The sequence below is a fragment of the Chiloscyllium plagiosum genome, unplaced genomic scaffold (assembly GCF_037043375.1).
Source record: "Chiloscyllium plagiosum isolate Xiang-an unplaced genomic scaffold, Cpla_swu_hap1 HiC_scaffold_1, whole genome shotgun sequence".
Classification (NCBI taxonomy): domain Eukaryota; kingdom Metazoa; phylum Chordata; class Chondrichthyes; order Orectolobiformes; family Hemiscylliidae; genus Chiloscyllium; species Chiloscyllium plagiosum.
The window spans coordinates 134,336,902-134,362,925 of NW_028270139.1; the positions used below are offsets into that span (position 1 = coordinate 134,336,902).

The 26,024-nt window shown below is 40.5% G+C and overlaps 1 protein-coding gene across 1 annotated transcript in view; it reads left to right on the top strand.

The window, feature by feature from the left end:
- The window catches only part of loxhd1a (lipoxygenase homology PLAT domains 1a), a 224,162-nt gene that overhangs the window by 86,364 nt on the left and 111,774 nt on the right, over window positions 1–26,024 (top strand). The window contains exons 8-12 of the mRNA XM_088000471.1: window positions 183–297; window positions 10,775–10,855; window positions 14,564–14,748; window positions 18,621–18,719; window positions 25,300–25,448. Coding sequence (XP_087856597.1) covers window positions 183–297; window positions 10,775–10,855; window positions 14,564–14,748; window positions 18,621–18,719; window positions 25,300–25,448 — 629 coding nt within the window. The remainder of the gene's footprint in view (window positions 1–182; window positions 298–10,774; window positions 10,856–14,563; window positions 14,749–18,620; window positions 18,720–25,299; window positions 25,449–26,024) is intronic.

Genomic DNA, 26,024 nt, shown 5'->3' on the forward strand with positions numbered 1-26,024 from the left:
CCAGCAGTTCTGTATTGTCCTCTTGAAGTCCTTGTACATCTCCCTGATACAAATGTATTCCTGACGGATAGCTCATCGGAATCCTGTTCTGGTAGATTTCCAATTTTGAATCAAACGATCTCTAGTCAATTCCTTCCATCTCCCTTAATCTTTTTAAATTTCCTCTTATCCTTCACTAACAGTTTATGAAGTTGTAACTGTAACGGGTGACGTCCGAGGAGCCGGAACCGATGCCAATATCTTTGTCACTCTCTTCGGCGAGTATGGGATAACGCCAAAGGTGCACCTGACCAGCAAGTAAGTGAATTATGTTTCCAGAGTTCAGGGCTGTGAAAGCAGATTGTTGTGCTATAATTATTCTGTATTAATCATGTCTCCACTGACGGGTATAAACAGAGAGGATGGTATTTATTGTACTCACTGCCACCTCCTGTGCTGATTGCACAACAGTTAACATATTTCATAAGACCAGCATTTCCTTTAATATTTAATGGTTGTACATGGATAATCAATGTCTGTTTTATTCGGCCTCACACCCAGGTTAATTCATGTGAAACAAAGCCTGCATGATATCATCCAGTTGCTACATGGCTACACACAGCTTAGTTGGAGCATTGCTGACCCAAGGTTTCTAATTGCCATCAGTAATAGTTTCATAGAGTCATAGATATACAGCACGGAAACAGACCCTTCGGTCCAACTCGTCCATGCTGACCGGATGTCTCAACCCAATCTAGTCCCACCTGCCAGCACCCGGCTCAAATCCCTCCAAACCCTTCCTATTCATATACCCATCCAAATGCCTTTTAAATGTTGCAATTGTACCAGTCTCCACCCCTTCCTCTATCAGCTCATTCCATACATGTACCACCCTGTGTGTAAAAATTTGCCACTCAGGTCTCTTTTATATCTTTCCCCTCTCACCCTAAACCTATGCCCTCTATTTCTGGACTCCCCCAACACAGGGGAAAGACTTTGTCTATTTACCTTATCTATGCCCCCCATGAATTTATAAACCTCTATAATGTCGCCCCTCAGCCTCTGATGCTCTGGTAAAACAGCCCCAGCCTATAGCTTGAATTCTCCCACCCTAGCAACATCCTTGTAAGTCTTTTCTGAACCCTTCAAGTTTCACAACCTCCTTACGGAAGAAATGAGACCAGAATTTCACACAATATTCCAAAAGTGGCCTAACCAACATCCTGTACAGCTGCAACATGACCTCCCAACTCCTAAACTCAATGCTCTGACCAATAAAGGAAAGCATACCAAGTGCCTTTGTTACTATCCTATCTACCTGCGTCTCCACTTTCAAGGAGCTATGAACCTGTACTCCAAGGTCTCTTTGTTCAGCAACACTCCCCAGGACCTTACCATTCAATCATAACATCTTAAATAAAGCTACAGCATTGTAGTAGCACTGGATTCAGGTTCCAGTCTCTGAGGAGACATGGGTTTAAATCCCATTACTGCCTAGTACTGTGTAGATATTTTCTAATCAAACTGTTCAGAACTGTTATTTCGCACCTCTGGAGCAGATGGCATATGAACCCAGCCTCCTGGCTCAGAGGTAGTGGCAATACCACTGCACCAAAGAGTGCAGTATTCTTTTTCAGAGGCCAGTTAACTCCTTCAGGTGAGCAAGTTCTCTTCTAATCAGAGAGCCGTTGTGAGCATGGTCCCACCTGCCTCAGAAAGGGTGGATTAAAACATCAAAATTGCATCTTCCTCAAAGTTTGAGATCCTTTTATATTTGGTGCATTCATTTAATGTACCAGGGAGAAAATGGAAAAGAAAATCCCATTCTTGGAATGGAATGGTGATGTCTAAATGGCAGCTAATTGCATGAAGTCAAAATCTTAGCTAATATGACAATATATTGTGTCAGCAGCCAATTTATGTTAAGATTTAATCATTACCACTCAACTCAGGCTGATTTACTTGCTGCAGTCATTGCACTAATTTGGAGATTTAGGAGTTAAATACTCGGCTCCATATTGACAGATGTGATGAAAAGATGACTGAAGACTGCATATGATAGTTAAGAGCACAATTGTTATTCCAGCTGAATTGAAATAACTTTTTTGAAACAAAAACAAACAAGTTTGCCAATATGTAGACAACCATTACACACTTAATGGCTGAATTGAAGTGACTGTAATGGAGAAAAACTGCATGCAAATCATTGTTCAGCATCCCCATCCAAAGCTATCACTCCTAATCTTGCAACCTTTAGAATAGATAAGAGCTATAATTATTCTAAATAGTAGCCTTACTGTTTGACTTTATTCTTTCTAGTGATATGGGTATGTATCCATCTGCAGTATTACTTTGGCAGCCCAGATATATTTACAAAAGAACTCAACTTGGAATGCAGAGCACCTTGTCACTGAGAATTTCTTTGGGCAATTTTTGTGATCAGTTGCCATTATTTTTAAAGAAGATCTGTACCACCCTACCACACCCAACCAGGTTGAGTCCTCCTGGGCCAGGATTTGGTCCCCCTCAGGATTACATTCCCCCACCTCTGGCCTTCAGTTAGGATCAGATCTGCCTGTAGCCTGCAATCCGAAGCAGGCTCGTCAGTCAGTTTGACTTCCAGGCCAGTAACCCATGAGGATCAGACAGCAGATGCTGTGGAATTAAACATTTTCAAGTTCCACCTCCAAGATCCTAAAAGAACAGTTAAGTATCCAAGCACCCTTTCTAGTTTCCCCATCAAATATTTTGCAGAATAACCAAAGGGATTTTGTTTAAGACTGAGAAAGAAGTTTCTATTGTTTGTGTAGCTGACATGGTGTGGCTGCACCTTGGAAATAATTTTTAAAACTGCAGGACCTGCCATCACATTAAAAAGTAACTGCTCTGGGAGAAAAATATACAGTTCAGGCCCATGTTTTTGAGGGTTCTGATGTCTTCACATAAAACACATAGGAAAGTCAATACATACATTTTATTATGTTTTTAAGAACTTTGTATTTCTTTGATTTATCTATCATTTTTATTATCTGAGTTCGTTCATTAAAATTTAATGTGCTGACAAAAATATACAATCAGTATTCTGTGATAGCATCTTTTGAATGTTTCAATTTGGTTATGATTGTAAAATTTGACATTTTCCTGACAAGACCTGCCAATGGCAAAATTTTATCTACAGTTTTGCATTGTGAAATGACATAGGGCTTCACATTAAAAAGACTGCACGAGATTATGGTGTATACTACATGTGTATTTAATGATTCACTTCATGCAGCATACCAGTTCATGGTATTAATTGACATAATGGAAATATTTACTTAATAATTTATCAATGACAGTGCAGAAAAATGGTGCCATGAAGAATTAAGTATTCTTACACAAGAAGTATAGCTTCTACTGACTTCTTATATCAGCTGTAAGTAGCTTCTAGACATGAGTTGAAAATGAGACAAATGAAAAAGAATTAGCACAAAGGTACAAAATTATAAGAGAAAAATGTTTCTCATCTAATGATTGAAAGCATTTAATACAAGAGTATAATTTAATCATTATAGATCAAAATTAACTTTGAGTGCAGGCAAGTAATTAAGTATGTACCATATTTGTTATTAAAATAAATGAAACCATTATTCCCCTGTTGTAATACTGACCTTAACCTAAATGTATTTATCCATTTCTACAGCACAGAGAAGAGGTATCCACTGACACTTTAGGTTCACATTCAGCAAACAAAGGAGAAAGATACTAAGTTTGACTGCTTAGATGTGTTTGTGTTGGCTTTCAAGAAAATACATGAAATTTTAGACCTGTTTTGCTATGTTTTGTCTTTTGAAGTAATGCAAGGCTGTTAATAGCTGCAGCACTTATCCTGCTCAATATACCCTTGCACTCATTCACATCATGGGCAGCATTTAATGGATGTGAAAGGATCTTTGTCTGCAGGAGTCAGCAGGAGCCTGTATCATGTCTTACAGGGAAGGCCAAATGCATTAAGTACTACTTAGGCATTAACTGGATAATGGTGAGCATTCTATTTGATCTAGGGTCCTATGAGTGGAAGTTCCACCCACTGCCACTCAGAGATCTGGCTCTATTGAACAACAACACTACGGAAAAGGTGATACCTCCTGGCAGCACAACATCTACCCATTGCCCAAGATGGTCTCAGGATCTCAGGCCACAATGGACTAAGGACAGGAGTGGGTTCTTGGGGTGGTTGATATGGCCAAAGAGGTGAGAGGGATCAGCAGCAACAGCAATGAAATGGTTGCCATCAAGTCTTCTCCATCTCAAGGAACAACAATGTCTTTGTCACAGATTGCCTTTGAATGAAGGATGAGCCAACAGGAACACGGTTTGATTTATCATGATCCTTGCACAATAGGTTCCCTCAACCATTATCAGGGGGTTCAAGCCTTCGGGAGGTTGGTCAACAAATCATGTCTGGTTTTCTGGTGACCTCCTCCAGAAGGGTTAGTCTGTGCTCAATGTAGGGGCATAAACTAGGTCTCAACTCATCGATGAGCTTGTCTATTTGTGGTATATTATCTCCTTTAGTTTACTGAAATTGTCTGTTAAAAATTATGGAAATGCTGAGAGGGTCTTGAGGACAGTTTTTATTGGGGACAATTGCATAATTATCCAAAGAAGAATGAGTCAGGCTTGAATCATTCCCCTGGAACAATGCATCCTCCTGTAACTACATCTTTGCTGTTTGGAAGAGCTTTTGTACATTTTTCTTCTTTAGTTTCCTCTTTCTAATCTTTGGTGTTTTCATGCTAGCTGTAGCACATGTTACCAGTCACTTTTAAAAGTGGTTATTATACATGTGTAAGCTGAAGCAATGACTGGCATAAGGTTCATTGTCATAAAATGATGAACATCATTGTGCAGTTTCTGTTGTCACCCCACATCTACATGGGTTCAATTTCCAGCAAGGGGTCACTTGATCAGAACCACTATTTGATGCTGGGTGTTACGTTTACATTTGACAAACCATAGCAAAAAGGATGGAATATCATGTATCTTCAGATGTAACAAGGTCATGTACTAATCCAATGTCCGGTTGGTTCTCAGAGATGTAAGAAAACACATGAGATTCTAGACCTTCTTATCATGAGCTATTAAACAATCAATGGCTTCTTCAATTAACCAGTGATGCCATTCTATTTATTAATATTTTGTTCTTTTTAATCATGCTGTAATTACTTTGTTGTGACCTTCTCAGTACAATGTACCGGAGAGTGTTCGTACCACGATATATTGTGATAGTGTACAACAGTAAGTAATCATAGCACAGAATTATTTTTCCAAATGCACTGGGCCACTGCCTCCAACCTCTGTGTCCCCATTTCCCAAGGTATTTACCTGGATTCGGGGGCTCTCAGTGCAATCCTGAGTCTTTAGGTTGGTCAGGAATGACCGTAGCCGCTGCTCCCACTGGCATTTCTGAGCAGTGCTGAGCTACCGGCCTGTGGCTGAGGGGTTTGCTACTGGGACCTCTATCACCAGAAAGACCAAATGCCGACAGCATGAGTGCCTGGAAAATGTATAATTACCGGGGGTGTCCCCATGGACCTGTTGGGGTTCAAGCTCAGCTTCCCAATTGGTGCATAAGCCCCATGTTGGCGGGTGAAGTGCCCAGCTCATGAGCATTCCTGTGGAGGAGTTTCTTGAGGCTCTGGCACTGTTCAGTATTTGTCACTTATGGGGAAGGGACACAATTCATTGAATGCTTGTATTCACTATAATGAGGTTCACTACTTTGAATGGGAATCTTCAAACCCCAGAAAGCCTCTGCTTAGCTACTGGATGTAGCTAGAGAGTTTTTTGCAGGGAACAATGTTCTGCAGCAGCCAATGATACTGATCCAAAGCATCAGTTCCTAGGGGATTTCATGAGGAAACACTTGTAACTACGTAGTACCTCTCATTTTAGAATGATTAAGAAAGAAGTCACCCCATGAAATGGGGGTGGGGTCTTCATATCATAGAATCCTTACAGTGTGGAAGCAGGCCATTCGGCTCATCCACACTGATCCTCCAAAGAGCATCCCACCCAGACCCACCCTATCCCCACAACCCTGCATTTCTCATGGCTAATCCACACATCTTTGGATATATAGCGGAAGAAATCATCTTCCTCTTGGCAACGACCAAATGCATATGTTGCTATATTCTTTTCAGGGAGGATTCAGTGACTATAAAACTTGAACAAAAGAGTTTAATTAATCTTGCCTTCATGTTTAATACATTTACTGTGCCACTGTATTAAATTTGAGTACTGAAGACTCAAAATGTTAGTTTTCACTGCCTGGGTAATAATCTGTGGTGTAGCGTATCACATTATTAATCAGGCTTGCTTCCATTTGGCTCAAAGACAACTGGTTATCTGAAAATCTGGATACTGTTAAGACACAATTCATGGCCTAGGTTATGAAAAAAAAGCTTCAATGCTAATTTGCTGTCCAAGCAATTTTTTCTACAAACCCCTACACCCATTGTCATTGAAAACACAAAAAGCCATGATAAGAGGATAGAAAATGATGTATCAACAGATGAGGAGCTAACATTAACTCTTTGTTGCCCTTTTTTTCTCTCAGAATGTCCAGATTTTGGGATTGAGAAAATGCATGAGATTTCAGACGGATTTATCAAGATTTGGCTAAGCTTTGAATGTAGGAAGTTGGAGACTGAAGATGTGCTGGGTTAGCTAAGATCTACCAAAACTGATAAAAACGATGAAATATCATGAATCTTCACTTTCTTCACTTGTTGCTGGCAGCTGATGTTTTAATTTTCTTCAGCAACTTGGAGGAAAAAGAATACATGAAATTTTAGACCCATTTATCATGTGTGCACTTCGAGCTTTCTATAGCACTGATTACTGGATCAATGAAGTACATATCATAATAAATGGGATAGAATATCATGTATCTTTTTTTAAAAGTGTTCAATTGATAAATAACTTGCTCCCTATTCTAAAAATAATAAGTATGTAAATAATCTGTACAGGTAAGTGTTATGAGTAAATTATCTTGCTGGAACCAGGTTTGCAATTTTGATGTTGTTTTCAGTTTAAAGTCACACTTGGATAATAGGGCTAATATTATAGATGATTGGTCATCTCATAAAACATTGGCACAGTGATAATTATCCTTGTAGTTATAGAAGAAAAAGATGACCACTTGGTTTTGTTATGTAAAGCTACAATGACAATATATATTCACATGATGAATATAAAAAAGCTATATGAATAATAGGACATAGAAACAAAATTGGATAATTATTAAAGAAAGTTCATAGTTCATATGTATTTAAATGTTTCTTGTTAAGTTAACTTAAATTACCTATATTGAGGAAAATAACATGTCAAACAAGTACAGCTTTGAGGTTGCAGCTGAGGCCTTTTTTGGAAGCAATGTAGAAGGAGCTAACCTATGCTTTATCTTACATAGGAGACCTTGCTGCTAGTACTATCATTACACAAAGTGTTTCACAAACCTATCATTTGGTGTCTGTCATAGGGAAAATGTTAGAAGCTATTATTAAAGACAGCATAACAGGGCTTCAAGTACAAGTTAATCAGGCAGCGCCAATAAAATTTTGCACAAAGGAACTTATTGGATGTATTGGACACGTATTGCGATACAGTGAAAAGTATTGTTTGCGTGCTAACCACACAAATCATACCTTACATAAGTACATCAGGGTTTTAGGAGAGAATGCAGAGTATAGTCTTGTGCTGTGGATACAGGGGAATCACTGCATGAATTGTACTTAGGTTTCCAGAAGACATTTGATAAGGTTCCACATCAAAGGTAACTGTGGAAAATGGTGCAGGGGGTAACACATTAGCATGGATTGAAAATGCCCCAGTACTGACCCTGTGGCATACCACTCAAATATTCTGTCAGTTCAATAAAAGACCCATTTATCCCTACTTACTGTTAGGTAGCCAGTCTTTCTGAGGAGTTGAGGCCATTTTCAAGTCTAATAACAGGGTCACAGTAGGAAAAGGTTTGGGAAGCACTGCCTTAAGGGATACCATGGTCACTGAATCAGCTAATCTCTTTGAGAGCTTAAAAACTTTCAGTACTTATACATTTTCTTAATATTTTTTCCTCACCATGTTGACAATTTTCAACTAATGATGTTTGCTACCAATTATCCTTAATGCAGTAACACACATTCCTGGAGGGATCATTTAACTCCAAATTGTATTCAGGATTAAACCCTTTCTATTTCCACATAATGTTTTTGTATACTTGTATAAGCTTCCCTGATTAAAACTGTTAAATTTGCTAACTTTTCCTCTTAATCAAGTCTTGTCAAACTACCAAACAACCTTGTCCATTTATTTTTCTTGTGCTGCCATCAGAATCACAGATGAGGCCGTTCAGCCCTTTGTGTCTGCATCAGCTTTATAATTTCAGCATGTCCATCTAGAACAGTAAACACAGAAAGTATCGAATCAACAGTAACTTCCAGTTTTCTTTTGCGTCTTCAGTAGGGCCATTATCATTCAGTAGCGTTTTTCTTTCAGTGTATAAGACACTGTACTTATCTGTAATAAATTTCACCACCATTTGTTCTGTCTTCTTACAAATATTGTGTAGGTCCATATGCAGTTCTTCAGATTTCATTGCCAATCCATCGCCCCCCCAGTTACTGTCAATGACCCCCAATGTCTCTTCCCATCATCCCCCTCCAATTTAGCGTTTACAATTAAGAATAGCCAAAAAAAGGACATTAATTTACACGATTTTTGTCCAGATCCAGAAAGTCAGTATCCAGTGAAGGTTCTTTTGCGTAGGAGTTTTTATTCAGGTGGGTGAAATTGAATGAAGTTGCAGAAGTCCTTTTAAGGGATCAAGGCCCAGCAAGATACTGTTGGAATGCAGACTTTGTTCACTTTACAGAACTGGATTTTGAAGAAGATTTAGCCTGTAGGCAGGCTTAGCCAAGCTTGGACTCTGGTTGTGGAATTAACACTCAGATTCTTAAATGTTCCTAAAAGGAGAAAGTTTGTTAGAGACAAAAAAAACTGCAGATGCTGGAATCCAAGGTAGACAAGCAGGAGGCTGGAAGAACAAGCTAGCCAGCCAGCATCAGGAAATGGAGAAGTTGACGTTTTCGGTGTATCCCTGTCTTCCTACCTGGTCTGAGAGTTGAAGTTAATAGCTATCTATTCCTGTAACATTTCATTGCCGACAATGGCCCAATCAGCACCCACTTCTCATGCTGCATAAATTGGTTTCTGTTTGTACAAGTAAATTTCCTGTGTCTGTCTCTGTATCAATGTTTAACTTCGTGCTGCAAAGCAATTAGTTAGATTTTTACTAAGTAAGATGGCAACAGTACACTGGATATTTTTAACCTTACTGGGGCCAAGGTTCAGAAATTATTATTAAGGTTTTTTCAAAGATCAGAGGAGTTTTGATAATGTGATCATTAACCAGTTTTAGTTTACCATTTGCTTTACATATCTCTGGCTAGGGATTCAATATTCACTGTAGGAATAAATAGAATTATTAGCAACTCTTCAAGCATAACAAGGTTAGCCCTCTATGGCTCTGGTCCAAATCCATTGCTTGTTGTGTTAGACCATTAGTACCACTTTGGGCATAATCATTTTCAATAACTCTCTTTTGTTCTCAATCCTTAATGGGCTGATGCAATCTCTATCGTAGTTTGACTTCAGTATCCACACAGTGAAGGGTGTATGAGATTCCTGGTGGATGGTGGTTTTAGCTTTGTCCTTTATACTGATAGGATGTCTTCTAGAATTGCAACATACTTCCAAACGTCATATGACTGAAAACAGTCATATTTGGCCCAGCAAAGTCCATTTTGAAATAAACAAGGAAGTATAGCTTTTAAAATAATTTAAGATCTCACTTCAGGTCTTGTGATCATGACGTCCAGCATTGTTAAATGGAACACTCCATTCAGTGTCTTTCCACATTGCAACATCATTTCCCTCACTAACTTCCCAGCTTTCTTTTAGTCCATTAGCTACTGTTTTTACCTGGAATATGCATTTCTCTAGTATGATGGTGTTCAATTTGGAATGTTACAGAGTTTTGGCAGTCCAGGTGGATTATCCTTTAAAGCTTTCCACCAGCCCTTTTAAAAGTATTTATTTGCTCAGAAATAGCAAAGAGGAAATTAACCTTTTAAAAAATGAGCATGGTGCAGAAACCTACCATGTAATATGAAACCGAATGAAGGTTGTTAATTGGGATGCTAGAAGATAATTCTCAGAAAAGGTACATAGCTCAGAAATTATTGTTGATGACATTGGCACATGAATGCTTAATGCCTTCATGTAACATTACTCCACCTCTTAATTTTCAAAAAAGTATAAACCTAAGGAATATCATGCAAACACATTCAGTTTCATCAACTCATATTAGCAGCAGCCATTTTTGCAGTATCATTGGTTATCAACTTTAATTTTAATTAATTTTGAGATCCTAAGTTTGAAAAGGTCTGCAAGCTCTTGAATGGTCCAACCCAAGATTGAAAGGATAAATATTATTTTTTTACATTGTATTTAACATCTAAAAGAATTACTTTAGTTATTTTGACAAATACCTTTATAAGCTTTGTTTTAGTGAATGCAGTATTTTTGGAGGTAACATAGAATACAGCCAAGAATTGCATCCACATTTGATTTTTTAAAAATGCATGTCTTCTCAAGTTTGCCTGCTGGTTCCAACAAACTGATATCAAATTAGACTTTAGTTACATAAATTTCTGTTGAAACATTTTACATAATGTGTGCATTGCAGAAGTAGAACTGCCTTTGAGAAAAACAAAACCGATGTTTTCCGGATCAAGACCAACAATGTGGGGCCAATAAAGAAAATAAGGTATTCTTATATCTCCCCTTATTATTTTCTATTCATTTTTCCTTCTTGCAAAACATTTGTTCTCCAGAAGATATTGACCTGCTGCTGAATGTGCTAGCACCAGTCAATCTGTAATCTTTTCCCTGTGAGACCATTATTGTTGTGTAGGACTTATTAGTGAGCATTAATAGACTACTCGATCGTAAGGCTATTTACAGGTAATTTAATCTCGGCAATATGCTCACACACATGGTCACCAATACAAACGGGAACCAGGGCTAATTTGCCTCGATAAATTCAGGAGGGGTGTGGTTAGTAGTAACCACAACAACTAACCTAGCACAATTCTAGTCTGTCTGGCATACTATTTCAGAAGTATAATCTTTTAAGTTTCTTTATCAGTTAAGAAACTGAAGGCACTGTCTGAATGAATGAATGATTTATTTATTGTCACATATAACTTGGAGATACAATCAAAAGTGTTTTATCACCACAATCTGGCATGGTTTTGAGGTAAAATAAGGATAAAAATCAATTACTTAAATAAGAGTTCGTCTTTTGTCAAATTGGGGTCTCGAGCATGACTTGAGGGCTTCTGCAAGGTGTTCCGATCCTCAAGGAGTCCCGCTCTAGGAATTACATAAATTCCCCAGGAGACCCTGGCCTTACTGCTGGAGCTATCTTGCCAACACTACTAAGAGTCAAGGCTCCGACCTACAGTTGCCAAGTGTTCTTGCTCCAGGCATTGCAACCAGTGAGTCCAGGCTCTGGGCCTACCACCCAGGAGTCCTTGCTCTAGCCACTATCAAGAGACCATGCTCCAGGCCTATCTCCACCAGGAGTCCCTGCTCTGGGCACCGCCTTCACCAAGAGGGTCTGTTATAACATTACAAAATGTCTAATGTTAAATCCCTGGTCTGTGCTTGGTTATTTGTCACTAGTCAGGATAGCAAGTCCCATGTTAAATATGGACATTATGGCCCTTGATTAGGAAAGGAAAAGTGCATAAATTGTTCCCATTCCTGTTTGCAATTTCCTGGCAAGTGCCTTTTATGTGGACACCAAGTGAGAGGAATAATCATTGTATTAAATTGTTCTGTAGAGAAAAGTGCCAATGAAAGAGTGAATTAAAATGGAAGGGAAGCCATTTTCCATACAATGAAGCACCTTGAAGCATAATCCCTGCAATAATGTGGCAGCCAATTTGCATCCTGCAAACTCTGACAAACAAAATCAAATAATTAGATAATCTGTTTCAGCTGGTGTTGGCTGAGGGATAAATGACAACAAGAAGCTAAGATTTCCGTGCTCCTCTTGAAAAAGTGCTGAGATATCATTTACATTGATTTGAAAGGCAAAAAATAGCCCCTTTTAGTTCACGGCATTCCTGCAGTACTACATTCCAGGGTGATGGGGTTGTTTTACAAAGAAAGTTTGAGCAGTTTGGGCCTGTAGCCATTAGATTTCAGAAGAATTTACACTTGCTTTCACCAGGCGAGGCATGGATTACAAGACCAATGAAATTATGCTGAAACTGTGGTTAGGCCACAGCTGGAATATTGTGTGCAGTTCTGGTCACCAAACTACAGGAAGGCTGTGATTGCACTGGAGAGGGTACAAAGGAGATTGACGAAGATGTTGCCTGGGATGGAGCATTTCAGCAATGAAGAGAGGCTGGATAAGCTCATTGGAGCAGAGAAGGTTGAGGGGGAGCCTGATGGAAGCATTTGAGATTATGAGAAAGATGGACAGCATGAATAGAAAGCAGCTGTTCCCTGTAGTCGAAGGATCAATAACAAAGGGATATATTTTAAAGTGAAAGCAGGAGGTTTAGAAGGCATTTAAGAGAAGAAAAGGTTGGGGGGGACTGGAAAGCACAATTTGGGAGGGTAATTGATGGCAGAGAGGCATGGGGTTTAAACCTCACAACCTCGAAAATTTATTCAGATAAGTCCTTGAAGTATCATAATGTTCACGGCTGTGAGGCTTAGTGCTGGAAACTGGGACTAGTGTAAACAAAAGAATGTTTTTGGCAGTACAGACTTGATGGGCTGAAGGATCTCTTCTGTACTTTTTGATTCTATGAATCCGAGAGAGATGATCTTATTGAAATATGTGATTCTGAGGAGATTTGACAAGATAGATGCTAACAGGATGGTTCCACTGTTTGGGAAATCTAAAACTAGTGTACACAGTTTCACAATAATGGGTCTCTCATAGAATCCCTTCAGTGTGGAAGCAGGCAATTCAGTCCATACCCATGCCTATTTTCCAGGGCTAACCCACTTAGCCTGCACACCCCGGGACAATTTAGCATGGCCAATCCACCTAACCTGCACAACTTTGGACCATAGGAGCAAACCACACTGTCACAGGGAGAACGTGCAAACTCTTCACAGACATTTCCTGAGGCTGGGGTTGAACATGGGTCCCTGGCGCTGTGAGGTAGCAGTGCTAATCACTGAGTCACCATGCCGCTGTTAAGGTGAAGATGAAAAGGAATTTCTTCTTACGCGTTAGTGTTGTTGATGTTTGGAATTCTCCTCACCCACTGTTGGTGAGCACTGGAGGCTTGTTAATTGAATATATTTAAGGCTGAGTTAAGACTTCTTTGATTTATAAAGGAGTCAAGTGTTAAGGGGACAAGTACAAAAGTGGACTTAAGGCCACAATCAGACCAGCCATGATATCATTAATTAAGCAGGTATTTTCTTTTATTCACATGTAAGATGCCGACATCAATAACTAGCCAGCATTTATTATCCATCCCAAACTTCCCTTGAACTACTTCAGAGGGCATTTGAGAGGGCAGTTGAGAGTAAACCACATTGCTGTTGATCTGGAGTCACATGTAGGCCAGACCAGTTGAGGATGGCAGATTTCCTTCCCTGGAGGATGTTCCCTAGTGAACCAGATGAGTTTTTCCTAACAATTGACAATGGTTTCATGGTCATCAGTAGAATCTTAATTCCAGATTCTTTTTTAATTGAATTCAAATTCCACCATCTGCCATGGCAGGATTCAAACCTGGGCCCTCAGAACTTTAGCTGAGTTTCTGGATTAATAGTCGAGGGATAGTACAACTAGGCTATTGCCTCCCCAAAGAAGGTGACCAATAGCCTATATCTACCTCTATTTTCTATATTCTTACATGAAGACACTGGAGTGGGACTTGAATTGTTAGATTTCTGGTTACTAATGAAAACAAGGAGATATGTGGATAATAGGAAAAATGGCTTAGCGATAGATGATCAGCTATCTTCAGGTTGAATGGTGGAACAGGTTTGAAGGGACAAATGGCCTAGACCTGCTCCTTTCTCAGTTTCTTTGTCGAATTACTCCCTGTACGAGATCCTAGTCCATGGGATTTGGTCTTTCGCCTGAGTATCTCAGTACAGGTAGTAAGGATTTGTGTATGGTTCCTAGCCTGAAAGCTAATCAGGAATTCTAATTGGATGAGCACAAATGTGGAGGTCAGCTGAAGATACAATCAGGAAAAATTTCAGGAGGTAAGGAACGTTTATGGGATTGGAGCCCAGCAAGAAACCAATGATAAGACCATAAGAGAGAGGTGCAGAATTGGGAAAGTGAATTGGCAGAGAAAGTTTGTAGAAAAAAATTGGTACCAACCTAAATGTATCTATGTAGTCTGTAATTAGCGATCATTTCCTCTAGTTTTTCTTACTCAACAACCTGTATGCTGTGCTTTCCCCCTTTACCACGTATTAGGATCGAACACGACAACACAGGAATGAGTGCCAGTTGGTTCTTGGATCGGGTTGTGATCACCGATATGAACCGTCCCCACCTCCGTTTTTATTTCCCTTGTAACCAATGGCTTAGTAAAGAGGAAGGAGATGGACTCTACGTGCGGGACCTACTAGGAAGTTTGAACCCAATGGATGTACCCAAATGTAAGCCACGTCCCTTTTTTGCTACTACACTAGATCTCAAGAAAGGGGCAACATGTAAATCTGTTCAGCATGTCCCCTCTGCTGACACTCTGGTATAGCGCTGATTGTACTTCTCACTTAAAGTCTCCCAAGGAAAGATTCTCCAAGGGTTGATCAATCTCCAAAATGCAATTAGGCAACATTACCTTACCTACAGTATTTTTGACCTTGTTAATGGCTTTTACAATGACACCAGTTCAGCAATCAACTATCATTCACTGTTTTGTATTTGCCTTCTAACTGTCTGTTAGGCTAATGAGCAAAAGATAAATGAGTGCACATTACCAGCAGGATAAAATATACAATAATATTGTGTATGTAGTTTTATGTCCAGCCCATAACTTACAGGATGTCCGCTCCCCATTTATAACAAACACATAACAATTTCCTGCATCTATTCCATATGAAAGTTGACAAACTAATTTCCTTGCTTTAGAAATGCTGTATATACGTATGTAAAAGGTTGATCTTGTGTAAAGACTGACCCCATGATTGTAGATATTTAATTTTCATATATCATATGCAAAAGTCAACCCTAGTTTTTCAGGGAGAAATCCCAAATAATTCAGAACTAAAGTAAACCTGGAGATGTGAAAATGGGCTTTCACATCATATAAATGCTAATAAAAAATTAGTATTTTAAAGGTTAAGTTTTGTTTATACCTATTAAAACTACTAAAGTGATCAGATTATGAATAAAGATCAACTTGAATCCTTTACTGTTGTTGATTTCATTTTGCTCCATTACAACAATCTTTTCTTGAATTTCACTTGGACCCAAAACAAGCTGACAAATCAACCTCTCAAAAAAATTACTCATTCAAGAATTGATGCTATGACGTTTGGCCTTAAAAAATGTCAGAAAACCAGTCTAAGAAACTTGATTTTTGCACAGATGTATACAATATTTCTTACACCAATACAAGAACAGTTCTCTGAAATTAGCTGCATTTCTTCAAAAGATCAAAACTTGTACTTCTATATCATTGTATTAGGGTGTTCTAAAATATTGTGCAACTGGCAGATTATTTTTGGAATGAACTCACTGTTATTTTGTTGATGAACAGTTGCAGTCAATTTGTGTGTGAAGTCTCATATAGAGCAAATGAATGAATGACCAGGTAGAAACAAAGTGCGGGAACAAGGTGAAGGCTAGTAGGAAGCCAGCAGTGAGAAACTCACCTGACTCCCCAAAGCCTGTGCACCATCTACAAGGCACAGTTCAGGAGTGTGATGGAATACTCCCCACTTGTCCAGATGAGTGCAGTTCCAATAACACTCAAAACGCTTGACACCATCCAGGACAGAGCAGTCCACTTGATTGATACCACGTCTACAAACCTCCATCACCGATGTTCAGTAGCAACAATAAATATAGTCCACAAGATGTGCTGCAGAAATTCGCCAAAGATCTTTAGACAGCACCTTCCAAACCCACAACAAAGGCAGCAGTTTATGGGCACACTCCATATGCTAATTTGTTTCCAAGTCATTCACCATCCTGACTTGGAAATATATCGCTGTTCCTTCAGTGTCACTGGGTCAAAATCCTGGAATTCCCTCCCTAATGACATTGTGGGTCTATCTCAGCACATGAGCTACAGTGGTTCATGAAGGCGGCTCACCACCACCTTCTCCACAGAATTAGGGATGGGGGATAAATGCCAGCCAGCAACACTAGTGTCCCATGCATTTAAAATAAAGCTGCTTTCTCTGGCCATCACAGCTTTTGCTGAGTTTAATTGTCATTGTAATAGTCACTTGTCTTCAGATATATTCCAGAAATGGATCTACACAATATACTCAGAGATTTTATTGTGCACCTCCCATGCAGGTGGGACTTGAACCCAGGCATCTGGCTTAGAGGTTGGCACTCTGCCACTTTGTCATAAGAGCCCCTGTTTCTATATCCATGCTAATGTTTTTAGAGTTGTTGAATTATTATGGTGGGAGTGACTATAAGAATTAGGAAGGGGAGTAGCTTTTCAGCCCCTTGAGCCTTCTCCACCATCCAGTGGATCATGGCTGATCAAAAATCCATCTCAGCCTTAAACATACATAAGGACTCTGACCCTATAGTTATCTGTGGCAATGACTTTCAATCCTCTGAGAGAAAAAATTCCTCCTCATCTCAGTCTTAAAGTGATGCCCCTTTATTCTGAGACTATGCACTGTGGGCCTAGACTCTCCCATGAGGGGAAACATCCTCTCAGCACTTACCCCGTCATGCCCCTTAAGAATCTTATATGTATCAATGAGATTGCCTCTCATTCTTCTCAGCTCCAGTGAGTAGAGGCCCAATTCATTTTGCCTTTGCTCATTAGGCAACCCCTCCTTAAAAGCGATCATCCTAGTGAACAGGAGTAACTCTGATGAGGAAGGGTCACTCGTCCTGAAACGTTGACTCTGATTTCTTTCCACAGATGCTGCCAGGACTGCTGAGCTTCTCCAGCAATTTCTGTTTTTGTTTCTGATTCACAGCATCCACAGTTCTTTCAGTTTTTATCATCCTAGTGAACTGCCTCCAATGATATAATTATAACCTTAAATGTTGTGAAACTTGAAAGGGTTCAGAAAAGATTTACAAGGGTGTTCCCAAGCTTGGACAGTTTGTGCTATAGGGAGAGGCTAAATAGGCTGGGGCTATTTTTCCTGGAGCGTCGAAGGCTGAGGGGTGACCTTTATAGAGTTTATAAAATCATGAGGGGCATGGATAGGGTAAATAGACAAGGTCTTTTTCCTAGGGTAGGGGTGTCAAAAACTAAAGGGCTCAGGTAAGAGGGAAAGATATAAAAGGGACCTAAGGGGTAGCTTTTTTCACGCAGAGGGCAGTGCGTGTATGGAATGTGCTGCCAGAGGAAGTGGTGAAGGCTGGTACAATTACAACATTTAAAAGGCATCTGGATGGGTATATGAATAGAAAGGGTTTAGTGGGAAATGAGCCAAATGCTGGCAAATGGGACTAGATTTGTACCGGATATCTGGTTAGCATGGACAAATTGGACCGAAGCATCTGTTTCCGTACTGTATATCTCTATGACTCTATGTCTCTAAATGGAATTGCCATGAGCTTAGCAATTACAACAATGGGTCAGTAGGCTTTGAGAATTCACCCTGAATTGTGACAAATCATTTTTTAGTATTCATTGTTCAGGTAAGTCTTATCAACTTGAATAGATTTAAGAGAACACTGAAGCTGACACAAAAACAGAAATTGCTGGAGAAACTGAACAGGTCTGGCAACATCTGTGGCAAGAAAACAGAGTTAACATTTTGAATCCAGTGACCCTTGTTCAGAACATTGAGGTTTTGATCTCACACTTGAAATAACACGTTGAAAACTATCATCTGCTGGAGTTCCTCGAGAATGATTGAATTTAAGGGAAGACATATATAAATTTCATAGTAAAGGAATAGAGATGGGAAAATAAAGAAGATAAGGGAGGGAGAAATAAAAAGATAAGAAAATATGCATTCTTACAACTTGGGTATCCCAGTGACTAATACAGGTCAGCATTTTCAATCATGTTTATTACAGTATAAGCAGATTATTTTATGAATTAATTCAGATACATGGCATACATTAGGATTTACCAATAACACTCTGTATACATTTAGAATGCCTTTAAAAGACACTAATAAAGATATTGTTTTACTGTACGTCAAATGGTGAATGCATGCAACATCTGCCATCAGATGTACAACTAATTTTTGTAACATGCAGAATTAATTAGCTAGTTATTTAATTACTAATAATGTTCATGTTGCATTGACTTCCGAGGTGCTTGTTGAACATGGGTGACTGTTAAAATCCTCTCCATTTTGTTCCCTAGTAAACAAGTACATCGTGAGTGTGTTTACAGGTGATGTCAAAGGCAGTGGCACTGATGCTGATGTCTTCATCAATATTTTTGGTGAACATGGAGACACAGGTAATTGGTTTTGCCTTTTCTACCATGACGTTTTTCAGTAACAGGTGAAAAGGGACTGGAATACCTGTACCCTCTACATCTGCCCAGCTCAAACATAGATGTTTGACCTGATGTTGGCATTAGAGAGGATGAATTTTATTTGCTGATGAAGCAAACATTAGACCAAGGTAATGCTGCAGAAACTTGGGGTCAAATTCCACTATAGCAGCTGGATGCATTTAATTAAACTAATTTATAAATTTGCAATAAATCGTTCATATTAGTAAGGATTTTAAAAGTACGGGATTGTTAGAAAATCATCTGGTTCATTGGTACACTTCAGGAGAAGAAATTTGCCATCCTGTCTGACCTACATGTGACTTCAGATTCACAACAATGTGGTTGATTGGTAATTGCCCTGTAAAATGGCCTGGCAATCCATTTAGTTGTATCAAACCATTGTTGAAAGTGCTGTGCTAATACTGACACCCTGCATACTGAAATGGTTCACAGAGTGCTGTTTAAATAGATGTCTTTTTGAAAGCAGGATTGGTAGTGATCTGAGAAAAGGCCACTTCTCTGCTTTATTTGTTTTGTGAATCTTTACAGGGGAATTGATGTATTAATAAACTCAGTATGTAGCCATGCTCAGGAGACAATATGAAAAATCATACACAGGCTGTGAGGAGATTTCTGAGTTCTCACAAATTTTGCTACCAATTTAAGCAACATGCTTAAGTTCTCAAGCCTGCTCCATCATTCAATAGGATAATGGCTGAGCCGAGATTCCTTGTGACCACTTGCTTGCCCTTTCCCCATAACTCTTGATTCCCCAGTTGATCAAGAATCCATCTATCTCAGCCTTAAACATATACAATGACGTATACCCTCACAGCTATCTGTGGCAAGGAATCCCAAAGGCACACAAACCTCTGAGAGAAGAAATGGCTCGTCATCTGAGTCTTAAATTGGCAACCCTTTATCCTAAGGTTATGCCCTCTCAATATTTACCCTGTCAAGCCACCTAAGATTTCTACGTGTTTCAAAGAGATCGCCTTTTATTCTCCTAAACTCAAGTGAGTAGAGCTCAACATTCATAAGACAATCCCACTGGGGGAGGGGTGTGTTGGGAGTTGTGGGGGAGTGGGGGGTGGGTTCATCCTACTGATCCTTCTCTAAACTGCCTTCATTGAAATAATATTATTCCTTAAATAAGGAGACCAAAACTGCTCACATTACTTCAGGTGTGGTCTCACCAGCACCATGTACAGTTGCAGTAAGATTTCCCTATCCTTATACTCCAACCCCTTGAATAAAGGGCCAACGTTCCATTAACCTTCCTGACTACCTGCTGCCCCTGTGTGCTAGCTTTCTGTGTTTCATGCACAAGTGCGGCCAAGTCCCAATGTGTTGCAGCTTTCTGCAGTTTCTGTCCATTTAAGTAATAGTGTTCCCCTTCCAAAATGAACAACTTTGCATTTTCCCACATTATACTCCATTTACCAACATTTTGCCCAATTACGTAACCTATCAATATCTCGTAAACTGTTTGTATCCCTCTCAAATCTACCTTTCCACAAATTTTTGTGTTATCTGCAAATTTTGTTCCAGTGCATTCACTTCTTTTTGCCAAGTCGTTAACATATATTGTAAACAGTTATGGTCCCAGCACTGTTTCACATGGAATCCCACTTGTCATGGGCCACCAAAATGAAAAAGAACCCCTTATCCCTACTTGTTATTTCCTGCCCATGAGCCAATTCTCTATCAAGCACTTTATGACGTCCAACATCATATGACTTTACATTTTGTGAGGCACTTTGTTGAACACCTTCTGGAATTCCAAGTACAATAAACTACTGGTTCCCTTCTATTTACTCTGGTTGAGACTTACTTGAAAAGCTTTAATAAGTTAGTCAGACACAATTTCCTTTTCCTAAAGCCATGCTGACTCACCTTGATTAGATTGTGATTTTCCAAATAGAGTTGTAGATGTGTACATATGGAAACAGATCCTTTGGTCCAACTCATCCATGCTGGCCAGCTAAATTAATCTAGTCCCATTCGGCAGCATTTGGCCCATATCCCTCTAAACTCTTCCTATTCATCTACCCATTAGATGCTTTTTAAGTGTTGTAATTGTACCAGACTCCACCATTTCCTCTAGCAACTCATTCCATATATGGACCACCCTCCGAATAAAAACAATGCCCCTTAGGTCCCTTTTAAATCTTTCCCGTCTCACTTTAAACCATGCCCTCTAGTTTTGTACTCTTCTATCCTGTGGAAAATCCCTTGTCTATTTATCCTATCCATGCCCCTCATGATTTTATAAATCTCTATAAGGTCATCTTGCAGGCACAGAATATAGCCTAAGCCTATTCAGCCTCTCCTTATAGCTCAAACCTTCCAACACTGACAACATCCTTATGAATATTTTCTGAACCCTTTCAAGTTTCACCACATCTTTCCTATACCAGGGAGACCCAGAATTGAATGCAATATTCCAAAAGTGGCCTAACCAATGTCGTGTGCAGCCGCAACATGACCGCAACTACCATACTCAATGCTCTGTCCAATAAAGGCAAGCATATCAAATGCTTTCTTCACTATCCTGTCTACCTGGGCCTCCACTTTCACTGTGAACGTGCACTCTTTGTTCAGCAACATTCCCCAGATGCATTTACTATCTGTGTAGCTCCATTTTTAGGACCCCAGGATGCAAGCCACTGGGTCCAAGGGATTTACCTGCCTTTAGCCTCATTAGGTTGTAAAATACAACTTCTTTACTGATGGTGATGGTACTTAAATATAGAATATAGAACATAGAAAAATACAGTGCAGTACAGGCCCTTTGGCCCTCAATGTTGCGCCGATCCAAGCCCACCTAACCTACACTAGCCCACTATCCTCCATATGCCTATCCAATGCCCGTTTAAATGCCCATAAAGAGGGAGAGTCCACCACTGCTACTGGCAGGGCATTCCATGAACTCACGACTCGCTGAGTAAAGAATCTACCCCTAACATCTATCCTATACCTACCACCCCTTAATTTAAAGCTATGCCCCCTCGTAATAGCTGACTCCATACGTGGAAAAAGGTTCTCATGGTCAACTCTATCTAAACCCCTAATCATCTTGTACACCTCTATCAAGTCACCCCTAAACCTCCTTTACTTCAATGAAAACAGCCCCAAGTGCCTCAGCCTTTCCTCATACGATCTTCCTACCATACCAGGCAACATCCTGGTAAACCTCCTCTGTACCCGTTCGAGTGCCTCCACATCCTTCCTATAGTATGGCGACCAAAACTGCACACAATACTCCAGATGTGGCCGCACCAGAGTGTTATACAACTGCAACATGACCTCAGGACTCCGGAACTCAATTCTTCTACCAATAAAAGCCAGTACGCCATATGCCTTTTTCACCGCACTATTTACCTGGATGGCAACTTTCAGAGATCTGTGTACATGGACACCAAGATCCCTCTGCTCATCCACACTACCAAGTATCCGACCATGAGCACAGTACCCCATCTTTTTGTTACTCTTACCAAAGTGAATCACCTCACACTTACCTACATTGAACTCCATTTGCCAGCTCTGCAGCTTATCTATATCCCGCTGTAACCTGACACATCCTTCCTCATTGTCAACAACTCCACCGACTTTCGTATCATACGCAAACTTGCTCACCCAACCTTCTAGCCCCTCCTCCAGGTCATTTATAAAAATGACAAACAGCAATGGTCCCAAAACAGATCCTTGCGGAACACCGCTCGTAACTGCACTCCAAGATGAACCTTTACCATCAACTACTACCCTCTGTCTTCTTCTAGCCAGCCAATTCCTAATCCAAACCTCCAACTCACCCTCAATGCCATACCTCCGTATTATTTGCAGTAGCCTACCATGAGGAACCTTATCAAACGCCTTACTAAAATCCATATACATCACATCTACCACTTTAGCCTTGTCCACCTCCTTAGTCACCTTCTCAAAAAATTCAATAAGGTTTGTGAGGCAAGACCTGCCCTTCACAAAACCATGCTGACTATCCTTGATCACATTATTCCTATCCAGATGTTCATAAATCCTATCCCTTACAATTCTCTCTAAGACTTTGCCCACAACAGAAGTGAGACTCACCGGCCTATAGTTACTAGGGTTATCCCTACTCCCCTTCTTGAAAAGGGAACCACATTTGCTATCCTGCAGTCTTCTGGCACTATTCCTGTAGACAACGAGGACATAAATATCAAGGCCAATGGCTTTGCAATCTCCTCCCTTGCTTCCCAGAGAATCCTAGGATAAATGCCATCAGCCCAGGGGACTTATCTATTTTCACCCTTTCCAGAATTTCCAACACCTCTTCCCTACATACCTCAAAGCCGTCCATTCTAATTAATTGTGACTCAGTATTCACATCGGCAACAATGTCCTGTTCCTGAGTGAATACTGACGAAAAGTATTCATTCAGTGTCTCCCCAAACTCTTCAGCCTCCACACGCAACTTCCCACTACTATCCTTGACTGGACCTTATCCTACCCTAGTCATTCTTTTATTCCTGGCATACCTATAGAAAGCCTTTAGGTTTTCCCTAATCCTACCAAATAAGGACTTTTCATGTCCTCTCCTTGCTGCTCTTAGCTCTCTCTTCAGATCCTTCCTGGCCCTCTTCCCTTTAACAAGGGATTCCAATTCCTTATTAAACCATGGCTCCCTCACACGACCCTTTCCTCCCTGCCTGACAGGTACATACTTATCAAGGACACTCAATAGTTGCTCCTTGAACAAGCTCCACATATCAATTGCGCCCTTCCCTTGAAGCCTACTTTTCCAAGCCACGCATCCTAAGTTGTACCTCACCGCATCATAATTTCCCTGCCCCCAGCTATAACTCTTGCCCTGCAGTGCACAATTATCCCTCTCCAGCACTAGAGTAAAAGTCACCGAATTGTGGTCACTGACCCCAAAGTGCTCACCTACCTCCAATTCTAACACCTGGCCTGGTTCGTTACCCAGACCAAATCCAGTATGGCCTCACCTCTTGTTGGCCTATCTACATATTGTGTCAGGAAACCCTCCTGCACACATTGGACAAACACCGACCCATCTAACAAACTAGAGCTATAGCTTTCCCAGTCAATATCTGGAAAGTTAAAGTCCCCCATAACAACCACCCTATTATTTTCACTCCTCTCCTGAATCATCCTCGCAATCCTTTCTTCTACATCTCTAGGACTATTAGGAGGCCTGTAGAAAACTCCTAACAGGGTGACCTCACCTTTCCTATTCCTAACCTCAGCCCAAACTATCTCAGATGTCGAGTCTTCATCCATCGTCCTTTCCACCGCAGTAATACTATCTTTGACAAGCAATGCCACACCTCCCCTCTTTTACCCCCACCTCTGACCCTACTAAAACATTTAAACCCTGGAACCTGCAACAGCCAATCCTGTCCCTGTTCTACCCATGTCTCCGTAATAGCCACAACATCGAAATCCCAGGTAACAGGCTGCAAGTTCACCTACCTTATTTCATATACTTCTTGCATTGAAGTATACACACTTCAAGCCACTTTCCTGTTTACAGGCACCCTTCTTTGAGATTGATGCCATGTTCCTAACCTCCCTACACTCCAGGTCCTGCACCCTATAGCTACAGTCTAGATTCCCATGCCCCTGCAGAGTTAGTTTAAACACCCCCCCCAAAAGCACTAGCAAACCTCCCCTCAAGGATACTGGTGCCCCTCAGGTTCAGGTGTAGACCATCCTGTTTATAGAGGTCCCACCTTCCCCAGAAAGAACCCCAGTTATCCAGATACCGGAATCCCTTCCTCCTGCACCATCCCTGTAGCCACGCATTTAACTGTTCTCTCTCCCTATTCCTCGACTCTCTATCACGTGGCACTGGTAACAAACCAGAGACATCAACTCTGTTTATTCTAACTCTGAGCTTCCAACCTAGCTCCCTGAACGCCTGCCTAACATCCTCAGCCCTCTTCCTACCTATGTCGTTGGTGCCAATGTGGACCATGACTTTGGGCTGCTCCCCCTCCAAATCCTGTCCATATTCTTTAATATAAATGCATGTTCAAAGTATCTTCTACCATAAGACTGTGGACAGTACAGTGGCTTGGTGGTTAGCACTGCTGCCTCACAGCACCAGGGACTTGGGTTCGATTCCAGCCTTGGATGACTGGCTGTGTGGAGGTTGTATGCGCCCCCTGTGTCTGCAAGGGTTTTCTCTGGGTGTGGCAGTATCCTTCCACAATCTAAAGATGTGCAGGTTAGGTGGATTGGCTGTACTAAATTTCCCATTGTCTAGGGATGTGCACAGAAGGTGGATGGGCGATGAGTTATAGGGTAGGGGGGTGGATCTGGGTGGGATGGTCTTTGGAGAAGCAGTGGGCCGAACGGCCTGTTACCACACTGTAGAGATTCTATGATATGATGCTGTTCTTTTGTTCCCAAATCTGTCTCTCCAGCGTCATTTTCTAAGGGGGCTATTTCCTTTTTGTCCTCTCTCTTCCATTTTATGTATTTCAGGACATGCTTTCAGTAAATCTTTTATCCTAAGTTTAGTTTCCTTTAGGGGAAAGACGACTGGACAATGACAAAGACAATTTTGAAAGAGGAAGTGAAGACAAGTTCACAATTGAATCACCCAATCTGGGACGCCTGAAAAAAATTACGATTGGTCATAATAGCAAAGGATCCTCAGCTGGCTGGTTCCTGGACAAGGTATCTATCTTTTCTTAGATCTGCCATCAAACATTCTCAGGCATTCTCATTTCTCCTAAGTAGTACAGGTCACCTACTGAGCCAGAACAATGGCATTATAGAATTGGACTGTACAGATTAAACCCACTTATTTCTGTACTGGCTATCTGAAAGAACTGGGCAGCTTTTCTTGCCAATTAAACTTGTTGGCCATCCTCATCACTCACTATGAGACCCCGTCTGTAGATGGGGGTTCATTGAGGGTGCTTTTTTATTTGATTACTTGCATCAGCTGGGACATGTATTTAGACCGTCCAACCTCAAAGTTAGGATCCTCAGTTCCTTGAAATGAAAATGAGCCTCCGTTACTCCTAAAATGAGACTGAGCATGCCAAGTGATGCATGCACTTTTCAAGTATTCAGTTATAGTAGCAAACAGGTCCCTCACCCTTCACCAGCATGTGTTTTCTGAAGAGTCGAAAAGTGTGGCACCGGCAAAACACAGAGAGTCAGGCAACATCAGAAGATTAGAGATTCAATGTTTCGGGCATAAGCCCTTCAACCTGCTCCTCAGAAGCTGTCTGACCAGCTGTGCTT